The following is a 12,071-nucleotide window of genomic DNA, read 5'->3' on the forward strand; positions in this document are numbered from 1 at the left end:
GATTATTTTGAAGACTTTCTTGAATGAGCAACATTCCAGGAATTTGTGCAAAACGTCATGAGGTCTAAAAAGTTAGAAACGTTCTAAAACAAACCCACAGTATTTGTTCAAACACTGTCATGGAAATAACTTCAGAATTTAAATAAATAGCGGCAGTGTAAACCACTTTATTCACACGATTGGGTATTTTGTTTACCCTGACTTAGCACATACTCACATATATGACTTTCTGCAGCAGCAGCAGCAGCAGCAGCAGCTTCACACAGGTTTCACACATTCACGCCTCAGAGCTGCACATTACTGCTGCTGTTCTGTGCAGTTAACTGTTGACCCCACAGCGATTCTAGTGGAAAAAACTGGAGGGCGAACATGTCAACACCAACGACGTGTCAGCGTTACTTATTGAGACTTTCATTCTTACTTAATGTTGGGAGTTTTATTGTGATTATTGCCTCGTCTGGGACTTAACTGCTGCCTTAAACCACTCCATTTTATTTAATGAATATACAGTATGTATTGGTATTGGTATTTTATACAGAATGAGCCATATGTGTGATGTCAAAGACACTTAAAAATGTGTGTGGGGGGGAAGAGAATACTTTTTTTTTTTTTTTTAAAGCACAGCTGTGCAAATGACAAAATAAGCAAAATAATAACAAGCTTTTCATTTCTGAGCATTCTTTTTTATGCATTACAGACACATGAATCTGCATATATGCAACTGACTACACTTCCATGTCCAGTTTCATTATGCTACGGGTGTATTTAAAACAAATCTTATCATTTTAATCACGAACGTCACAGAGCTGCAGCACGTTAATGATTGATGCTCTCGCTCATCTCCAGTAGCATAAATGTACCACATTCGTTATTACATGAAAGGTTAAAATCATCAGGTATCGATCATTATTACAATAAAATGTCAGATAATTAAAGTTTTGGAAAGTCAAACAATGCAGTTCATTTAAAAATAATATGTTTTTATATATATATATATATATATATATATATATATATATATATATATATATATAGATATAAAGATAGTAGTAGTAGATAGTTATCGCCCAGCCTGGTTTCATACAGACATGAATTACATTTTTATTTTGTCTGAGGCAGCACCACGCTGTCATGCGGCTGTTTAATGCAATATTAACTGGTATAAATGATATTGTCCAGTCCCATGACACACTGCATGTGGCCCACATATTGTATAAGCACCGCTCTACATCACTAAAAGACATGATTTAATATCATTTCTAAACATACAGCATGAAATCCAAAGAACTAAACACAGAGGATATTGCAGTCTATTTTGGTTTCTCTATTACAGATGCAAAATGTTTCATTTTAACAAGCAGGATTAAACCATTCAGGATTTGGATCGTTTCTGATCCTGTTAAGATCAAAGTGGCTGTAATCAAATTTTCCTTTTTTTCCCCCCTGTGAATAAACTAAACTCATGTGACACTACTTCTGTGAGGAGCCACATGTGTGAAAATTACAAAGCATAATCCAAAGCATCCCACTGGGAAATACCCTCATGAGTAGTGATGAATCGCTTTTTGACATAGAAATAAGCCGTCAGGTCATAGTTTTTCACCAACCCCTCCAACATACACTCTTCTCCCCTGAGATGAAAATAATAATAACAACAAAAACATGGCTGTGAACTGAGCTGCACAACTTTTCTCCTCCCCTCAATGTCATGTTTTTACATTCTCGGTACACCTTGGTTTGTCGCCTGTTTGAAAGCCGAGGCTTGTGTGCACCACTGCGGCAGTGTGTGTGTGTGTGTGTGTGTGTGGCAGCGTGCACGTCAGCGTGCTTGTGTAATGCCTCAGGCATCGCCCGGCTCCCTCGCTCTCCTTTTCCAACCTGGTGTGTCAAAGTTTTGATTTCCCCTTGGTCCGTCTGGTAATTGAAAGCAGAGGCTAAGCCCGGAGCTGTGTTTTGAGTTTGTGAGTTTGTGTGTATGTGTGTGTATGTGTGTGTCTGCTCCAGTGTGTGTATAAGCATGTATCTTGTGTTTCTGTACATCCGGCTTATGCATGTATGCAGTAATATTCAAGGATCTTGCTGGGTGTTGGTTTTTAAACAGGCACCTCTTGTGGATGTGTGTGCACTGTGGACATGTCACGGCAGTGAGACTTCACAGTGGAGCGCGGTGGATGAATAAAATTCCACCGCTGCGAGTCTCGTCAATATCTGCTTCACATGCAGAGCTGCAGGCAAGGCCTGAGGCTGTCAAAGTGTCTGGCTATTTATAAGAAAAGGTGTCCAAGACACTCAGAGAGCAGGAAAACAACAATTTAATGCACTCAAAGATGTGACTCAGAGCTGGTTTTAGAAAGTCCCTATAGAGCTCATATCTAGCTGTCCATCAGACATCAAATACAATCAAATAACACCTGATTATTTTCGGTTGAAAGCTCTGAGTCACGACGACCTTTCGTAACATATGGGATCGGATCAGCGCAGAGTTTACTTTCTTCCACGTGTCTCCGTCCCTGGACGACCAATCTCGCATTAATGTCAAATGTTTGCCTTTGCATAAATCACAAACCCAGACGCTCCAACTCACATCCCCATGGAAACCCCAGAGTAACGCGGAGCAGCTGACTTCCTCATCACCGTTGGCGCCTGATGGGATCGAGACCTTCCCTCCGCTCAATTATCGCCCTGAATATGCAACAAGCTGCCGCGCGGTTTTGTCGATGCGCCCGCATTTTGGTGGTGAATTCCCTCGACTGTTAGCGAGGTGTTTCACCTCGACCCCTCTGCTCGCCAATTTATTTACTACTCTATCTCATTTAAAGTCGAGACGCCTCGTGCCAACAGTTTCCGCTCCGTATGGCGACTCTGGGAACGAGTTTGTCTCTGCAGTAGATTTGTTGAATCCATGTTTGGCTTCTGTTTGTTTTGTTTGCTAAGAATCAGTGGTCTCATGACTTTTTCTCTTTCTAGGAAAGCATCATTATTTATATGCATATATGTCATATCATAATCATAATTATATAGTATATATGCATACTGTTTGCAGTGCTTAGCAAATGTATTAGACCACCTGACATAAAAATGTTGTTATTTTTAATTTTTTGGCAAATAACAAATTTAATTCACTTTTTTATACCCAAATTTGAGTCAGAAATGAATCAAGCAAAACATTCAACCACTAAAACAATTTTTTCTGTTCAGCAATGCAAGTAAATAACTTTAGTTTGATCTGATTCAAGAAATAATTATGTGCAATTTTTTGGTCAATTGTATGTATATATGTATATACATATATATATATTTATATATATACATACATATATATATATATATATATATATATATATATATATATATACAATTGACCAAAAAATTGCACATAATTATTTCTTGAATCAGATCACGTTGCGTCACAACGTATATATATATATATATATATATATATATATATATATATATATATATATATATATATATATATATGTTTATATATATATATATATATATATACATATATATATATATATATATGTTTATATATGTATACAGCCTTGTTCACATGAGATTGTCATTCAGATCATTTGTCTGATGAGTCGGGAGCTGTTTTCAGTTCTTCAGACCTTGCTCAAGGGCAACTCAAGTGCAAAATAAATACGTTCATTCACTCAGTTTGCAGGTATTTCTTTGCCGCTTTTTACAACATAAAGCATTTACATTTCAAAGGAGTACTATTTTAAAGTCTTAAGTCCTCGGGGCCAATGCCAAAGCTTGGTAACATTCCAGTTCATTAGTCTTAACCCTCGAGTGCATCCCAACTCCTTTGACTTGAAAAGAAAACCTGAATTATCCATGATGCTGTTTGTGCACTGTCCACACACTTTAAAGCTTATAATCCTTGTGGAAAATTAGACATAGTTTTAATTCTAAATGCAGGTTATAAATGAAAAAGAAGACGTAAATGATTATCATATGATTTCTTAAAACAGTACTAGAACCTTGTGTTTCTAACACTGTCGATATATTGGTAAATTACTCTTCCTTATACTTTTACTAATGTGTTATTAAGCAGTACTTTTACTTTTACCTAAGAATGTTTTTGTTTTGCTTCTAATTCTACTCCTGAAATTTGCACAGTGTCTAATCCGAAGTGCACTTCATTACACTTCACACTTGTGTTCCCGTGTTATCGTATTGTGTGTTTGTTTACATCATGATCCAGTGGTTATTACTGCACCTCGAGCCTTTAGTGAGCTGAAAGGATCGTTGGGCAAAGACCTTCTGCCAAAATCGAAACGCCGGGCCTCGCTAGTTACGGTCATTGATTGGAGTCATTTGGATCCGGTATTGACCCACAATGGGACGGCGTTAGCGCCGCGCTACGTGACGCAGACGATGATGGCTGTGTTTATGGCGACGGCTTGTCATCGTCTGCGGTAATAAATGCAGAAACCGCAGCAGTTCAATACAACAAACGATCAAGTGGACAAACAACACACACACACACACACCTGACAGAGCCAGTAAATGGTCTATTTGTCCAGCAAACAAGAGTGTGTCATCACAGGTCCTCAGGGAAATGTCAAAGACGCTAGCAGTTGAACGCTAGCCCACTAACAGCCTGTGGCTTAACAGCCTATTGGAAATCCATCAATTTATCCCACTGCTAGTGTTAGCATGCTCACTAGCTCCTCTCTGTCCGTCAATTACTGATTAGCAAATGTTAGCAAGTGTTAGCTCAACCGCTGCCTTGTTTTCTGACTTCTATTAATGTTTGTAGTGTCATGTTTGTGTTTAAATCTTCACTAAAAAAACAAACTTTTATCCTTGGCATTTCATTCGTAGTTGAGTTAGACTCCCGTGTTTCGGTTTTGCTGATTTTTATTGCCGTCACTCTGCACTTTTAAATATGCTCTAAATAAAAGTTGATTTGACTATTTTTCCCTCTTTAGTACTGGGCTGTTAACTGTGCGAGCTGAAACTCTTAATGCTAATGAAACTAACTTTACTTTATTCATTTCCAAACCAGTCAAATAAAACATGTGACCATCAAAGAGTCAGTTAAAATGAGTGACATTCAGGTTTTAAGAATACTGCATAGGAAAGCAAAGAATAATAGAGAAAATGCAGCAATGGAAGTAAGTTAAGGTAAGATTTAAAATGTCAATAAAACAAAAATGTAATTCCAACAACTTAAAAAGGAATAGGCTCAAGCATGTGGCTAATTTTTGCCTATCCTGCACAATACAAGAAAAAGAGAGAAAATACAAACCACATCGCACTTAAAATTATAATACTAGACTTTTTATTGTTTATAATTAAACAATAAAATTTCCTCTCGTGTTTTAGAATAAACAATGTATTAATTATAAAACAATCCAGACTAAATAGTGTTTAACTCTCCTAAAAATGTCAAAGAGAGGAATTAATTGTTGTTCCTGAATGCAGTATACTCCTGAAATGTGTCAAAGCATTATTTGGTTAATTGTTGCTGCTGTGCACGAAGATTAATCCGATTAAAATAAACCACACAGAGCACAGCCAGATAAGGAACATTTTTATTTACATGACATTAGAAGAACAAAGATTGAATCAGTATGGTAATAATAATAATAATAAAATACATTTTGTTTTTCCATCAGGAGACACCAGGGAGCCCAGTGGGGAACCAGCACGCCATGAACACTTCTCTCGACGACCACGAGCGCCGCATCTCGCACTCCCTGTACGGTGGCCTGGAGGGTCTCGACGACAACCTGATGCCACGACAAGGCATGATGCCACGCACAATAGGTAACGCTGCCATGATGATCTGTTACTGTTACTCTGAATATTTAAACATGTAAATGTTTTTCCAAGGCTTATTATTTCAGTTCTTTTCAATTTCCAGTTCAGTACAACCTTCACTCTCAAAATGTTAGAACATTTCATTACAACTTTCATTTAATTAACATTAATCATACAGTATAAAAACCTTATCTAGTTCAGTTCACACAATTACAAGACTGCTGACTCGACACTTGTGCAGAGGATGCTCGTCTTAGATTTATGAGAGGAAATGTAACCGCTGTGGATAGAAATTTACTCAAAAATGAAGCTAAATATTCAAATTTGAGCTCTTAGCTGTGATAATTCATCTTATAAATAAAAAATATTGTGTAACCTTCGTAAGCATGTGATGGGAAGGGAAATTGGATTTTCACCTTTTTATATTTCTGATGAAAAGCCTCTAACCATAATGATATTCTTATTTTCTGAGGTGAAATCAAATTTAAGTCTGAGTGTGACAGCTGTGCAGCAGAGAGAGAGAGACAGAGAGAGAGAGACAGACAGATTGGGACTTAAATGACTGATGGACATATATTAAAATTGATCACTGTCAACCAGAAGCTTCTGTATAACAGATATATAACTCAGACATATTTGTACATTTCTTCCTCTTTGGTCATTTCTTTTCTTGACTCTTTCTCAGAAAAACCAAAATGATTAATTAATTTAAGAGGCCCATAAATATTTTGACCTCATCTGCTGCTGCGAGTTAGTCAAGCAAAGGAGCTCCATAAAATATCCTAATGTAAATTAATTAAGCGGATGGAGACTTGGACGAGTTTACTACAGCAACTTTTAATCTGTTTTCTTTTTTTTTAATTAGTCGCTACAAAGTCCACCTCATTAATCAATGCAACGTAACATGCGAGTGTGAACTCTGTTTTCCTGCCACGCAAATTGGTTGACATTGACACGGTTGTAAGTGTAAACAAAAGAAAGTAAGAGTTATGAGTGACAGAGGAAGTGCTAATAGTCTGGAGTTCCAGCACACCGACGCTGAGGCTGCGTTCATCCATGCTTAACAAACACCCAGGTCTCATAATGAGAGGACAGGCTCAGGTGTGAATGCATGAGAGAGACACAGTATTTGTTTGCTTAACACTGACAAAGAGGATCATTGCATCTCCAGGTCCTGACATTTTACCACTAAAGCTAGAAAACTGGAGCCTGACAGCTAGAGACTAAAACTGATATCATATAAGACGTGTGGATTTGATGAAAAGGACAAAGGCGTTAACTTATTTAAATTAAAAACTGTAGCAAGAAACAACGTCTTCTTCTGTGTTTGCAGTGTTTATGATAATGGCACATCTGGATGTTATGTAACTGAATATTAATGCACAAGCTAATTCATTGTTTTTATGTGTCCAATTAGTGGCCACTTTATTAAGTACACCTAATAAAGTGTTAGTGGAGTGTTGTTCTGCTGCTGTAGCTTCAGGGATGTGTTGTGCTCACACATGATTTGCATTCCTTGGTTGTCATGATTGATAGTTGGATTCACTGTTACCCCTCTGTCATCTTTAATCAGTCTGGTTCTCCCAGAAAACTGCTGCTTTCAGGATAGTCTGTAAACACTATGGCTGTATGTGAAAATCCCCGTAGATCCGTGTCCGAAATATTATTATTATTATTTAATAATTATTATTATATAATATTATTATTATTATTATTACGCCACGTTTAAAGTCTCTCATATCACCTTTCTTCCTCATTCTCTTGCTACTCAGATGCCAATGTCTGCCAAAGACTGTTGCAGCACTTTCCACAGGGTAATGTGCGTGAGTGTGTCGCAGAGATTACCTTGCTCCACAAACTTTGCTTGAATAGATGAAATAGCGTTGTATGCTGGGAGGTCGGGAGCGTGCCACAAAATATAAATTGAGCATTATTCCTAAGAAAACATCCTCATCCTCATCATCATTCCCATTCAGAACATATCAGCTCTGCACTCAAGCTCAGATCACTATGGATTTCCACACTGTGAAGATGCCTTGGATAAGAGAGCGACTTAATTATTCCTTCAGGCCAATCACTTTCAAGGCCCGGCACCCCTGGCAATAACCTCCTCACTAATTATGCAAATAGAGTGAGACAAGACAAAATGAAAAGAGGAAAAGAAAGTGAAAAAAAAGCTCTTTCTGCCTGTGGGCCAATGTTCTTCTCACCTCCTGCTATCCTCATTTTCATCTCAAAAAACCTCCTCACGCCTCCTTCCCCTCTCTTCCCCCCTCCCCCCCCCCCCCATGTGCCCTCAAGTATTCAGCACTTTTGCACAAAAAGCATCTAATAACAGTCTCTCCCGTAGAACCTCAAATGAAATGCCACCTATTGTTTCGGCGTAGCTCGCTCAGAAATGATTACAGCCACTGGGAAAGATGATGCGAGTTTATTGGTTTGATTTTCAGGTTGATTCTTTGGCTGTGAGCTCCGTCCACATGGCAGTGCTATTGTTGCAGGCAGGATCGCTGCCCTCGGGTGCTGGCACTAAGACAAAGAGCCCTTTTTCTTTCCTTTCCTTTCTTTCTTTCTTTCTTTCTTTCTTTCCTTCTTTCACCAGGCCAGTGACTTGACAGATTCATTGGTTTTCTACTCAGTTGCTGCCAGTTGATTGTACTGCAGTGATTCAAACTGTGACATTGATGGGATTCTCAGTGTCGCGCATTGGACTGCTTAGGGAAATGGGATTAAGTGGTTGCCGTGAGCGCACGCGTGTGTGGTCATGTTTGTGTGTATATAATGTGTGTGTCTGTGTGTGTGTGTGTGGTCTGACACACACAGAGATGGAGGGAGGGAGGGAGGGAGTGAGAAGTGACCATTCTGTGCTCCGCCAAAATCACAGTGAATAACACACACACACACACACAGCAGGAGTGGGCTGAAAGGAGTGCAGACACACACACACACACACACACACAGAGAACCCACTGTAGCAGTGTAATTAATGTAGTGAAAGTCTCCCAGTGTTAAGGGCAAGCACTCACACACGTTTGTCAATGCTGTCCAACACACTTTCGGCCCCTGTTTAGACCTCGTATTAACAGCTGTTGCATGTGGATAATGCCGAGTACGGTCGTTCACACCTGGCGTTCAAATGTGTCCTGAGTATCTCTCTGGTGTCCACATGATATCAGATCTGGGGTTTCATCTTTAATCTTTATTCAAATCATCACGTCTGGTCGGGAATCACATGATGTGTTACAGTACACGATGTTAAGAGTGCAGGATTTCTCTATTTATTCACAACATAGAGAACAAAGAGCATAAAGCCTGGCGTGTCGATTATCATATTGCACAAGGGAAGGACGACGATTTATCACCAAATCAATATTTTGACCCATGTTATTCTCAATGATGGAATATCAATATCCGCACTGCGGCGATGTGTACGTGCAGCTGCTGTAAAAACAGCCAATAGCAGGACTCTCGTGTCTCTTTCTGTCCCCCACCTCTCCTCTGTGCCCCATTTCTTCCTTTCACCCCAACCTGTCGAGGCAGATGGCTGCACATCTCTGAGTCTGGTTCTGTGAGAGATTTCTTCGTCTGTTAAAAGAGTTTTTTCTCTCCACTGATGCCTAGTACCTTGAAGTAATGTATGTTTGGCACTATATAGATAAAATTGAATTGAAGTATAGTGTTCTGGTTGTCTTCCATGGAATCGATGTGCTGCTGCTTAGTGTTCTGCAGCAGCAGCATCATCATCAGCAGCAGCACACTAAGCAGTAGCACATCGATTCCCTCTGTTCTCAGTCATGAGAAACAAACAGCAGGTCTGACGCAGATCTCCGGGTCTCAAACACTTTCTCAAGACAAACAGCCTTCTCCATGAGTTCTGTACACATGGCTTTTATGAAGCATTGAAGCTGCCCTTCTTTTGATGCCGAGGAGAAATCCCCACCCCCACCCCCCCACCACCACCCCACCATTCTCCCTGCTCCCAATTTTCAAAATACAGATTAAAGTCAGAGTCATGTACTGCATATCAATGGGTGTTTTTTAAGCCTTGCTTTTCAGCTGCTGTGTAGAGTAGTTTTTTTAATCTTTATTTGTGGGATCACAGCTTGTATTAATCATAGTGTTTTGACACAGGACTAGCATTGTGTCTTCTGCCAAACTCCACTCAGTCTAAGCTTGATTAGCCCTGGAGAAGTTTTATTCAACTTGAAAATATGTTTTGAAAGCTTTATTTATTTAGTTTTTTTAAATAAAAATAAAAATAAAAATTCCATTGAATGATTGCTGCAGTTTTCCCGCTGTCAAATATAATCATTCTTGTGACCAGTCAGCCTATATAAGCTTTATTTTTATTTGTTTATGAGATTTTTTTCCTCCTGAGCTGAAAAAAGGAGTCTTAAAGTCTTATTTTCTCCCCCTTCAGGTAATTATCAGCTCTCACCGACCGTCAACATGCCACAGAACGACACTGTGATCATCGAGGACGACCGGCCGCCGCTCCTCCCGTCTCACCTCTCTGACCAGTCCTCGTCCAGTTCCCATGACGACGTGGGCTTCACTGCTGACGTGACGCCGCTGTGGGCCCAAGAGCTGCCCACTCCCACTGACAGGTAGGCTCATCTGTCGCTTCCACTCTTCTCCCACGATTCCCTTCACCTTCAGTCAGTCACATGACATGTAAACACTTTCTGTTCCTCGTTTGTCAACATCTGACTTGTTCCTTCAACACAACACAGCGTCTCTGAGCGTGTGTGTGTGTGTGTGTGTGTTGCTGTGATTGGCGTGTGATTGTGAACAGCACTCAGAGAGTCGTGCTGCCTCTCATCCTGATGTGAAGACCCTCTGTTCTGACACAGCACTGATGAGGAACTGTCTCTGTGTTTAGTCCTCGTTTGTTTGTCAAATCCATCAAATCATTGTCTGTTCTCACCTTTGTTTATGACACATCACTACAGCAGTCTTCTATAAAGTACCTTAAAGGGATACTTGAGTAAAAGTACAAGTATGTTAGCAGAAAATGACTTTGGTAGAAGTCACTTAATAATATTACTTAAAGTCTTAAAGTTTATGACATTTCAGAAATCATCTTCTGATAAGAAATAAGTTTTAGACGTAAAAGTACATTAAGAGTTTGGATTGAGTCACGGTGGCTCAGTGGTAGGACGAGTTGTCTTTCCACTGGAAGGTTGTGGGTTCAATTTCTATCATGGCCACATACAGACTTAACTTAACTCCATGTTGAAGTGTTTGAATGGGTGAAAACTGAAGTGTAAAGCAGTTCATCAGGACTAGAAAAGCTATATAAATACAGACCATAATACCAACATTTGATTTGGTAATAACAAAGAGAGTTAGAGGAAAAATACAAGTGGCTACATATATAAATAACCAAGACAGATATGTGAATTTTGTACTTAAGTACAGTAACAAAGTATTTGTACTTTGTTACATTACAACACTGCACTACAGTGACATGGTAATTGAATTGATGTCTTTGTGTATTTCTGTTACTTGTTGGGATCTTCCCAGGTATTAACAGTGATCTTGTCAGGAGCAGTGGTCCACATGGGGACCAGAACCTCATTTCTAACTTACTGCTTAAGGCAGTTCTAGTTATAGTTAAGAGAAAAGGCTTTAGTTTAACTAGCTGCACAAACCTGTGTGTGCATGTGCAAAGAAAAACTCTAACCTGTACTAACCAGCAGACCAGAAGATCTGATGCTGATTTTCGTCAGTCCAAAGTTCACCAAAGTTCACCTCCAACAGGTGCTTTTTGTCCTAAAAAGTCATTTTAAGGATACAAGATGAGAAATGAGAAGAATATGAATATTTTTTTTTGTTAGTTGATCCTGGTTTTAACAGAAATGTCCTTCTGAAAAGAAAGAAAATAATGTTTATTTTGTTCTACAGTTGTGTGAGGATGTGTGTGTGTGTGTGTGTCTCTACAGAGCGACTTTGTGTCCTTCTGTCTGTTTGTACCTGATTATCATTCCCTTTTATCTTTTCTTTCTCTTTTCCCCACCTCTGTTTACTTTGTATCCTTCCTTCCCCACATTGATCTGTTTTATGTAATCTGGATTCAGATTCTCCTTTTGTTTAACTCCCTCCCCTTATCATTTGTTTGCCCCAAACACTGTTTTTCTCTCCAACCTTTACTTTCTATCACTTACTTTCTTAGTTGAAATGTTTTTCTCTGATATTGCCGCACCATTCCTACATTTCTTCTACTTTTCCTATGTTTTCTTGATCTAACGATTCTTACAACTTTTCAGTGTCAGTCCTCATTTAACTCC

General features: G+C 39.1%; 1 protein-coding gene across 10 annotated transcripts in view; it reads left to right on the plus strand.

Annotated features, from left to right (window-relative positions):
• The window catches only part of LOC131471006 (partitioning defective 3 homolog), a 224,019-nt gene that overhangs the window by 134,886 nt on the left and 77,062 nt on the right, over nucleotides 1–12,071 (plus strand). For all 10 annotated transcript variants that reach the window (XM_058647253.1, XM_058647259.1, XM_058647180.1 and 7 more), the window contains 2 exons: nucleotides 5,637–5,787; nucleotides 10,202–10,388. In XM_058647253.1, the coding sequence (XP_058503236.1) occupies nucleotides 5,637–5,787; nucleotides 10,202–10,388 (338 nt within the window). The remainder of the gene's footprint in view (nucleotides 1–5,636; nucleotides 5,788–10,201; nucleotides 10,389–12,071) is intronic.

Source organism: Solea solea, chromosome 1, assembly GCF_958295425.1.
Source record: "Solea solea chromosome 1, fSolSol10.1, whole genome shotgun sequence".
Lineage (NCBI taxonomy): Eukaryota > Metazoa > Chordata > Actinopteri > Pleuronectiformes > Soleidae > Solea > Solea solea.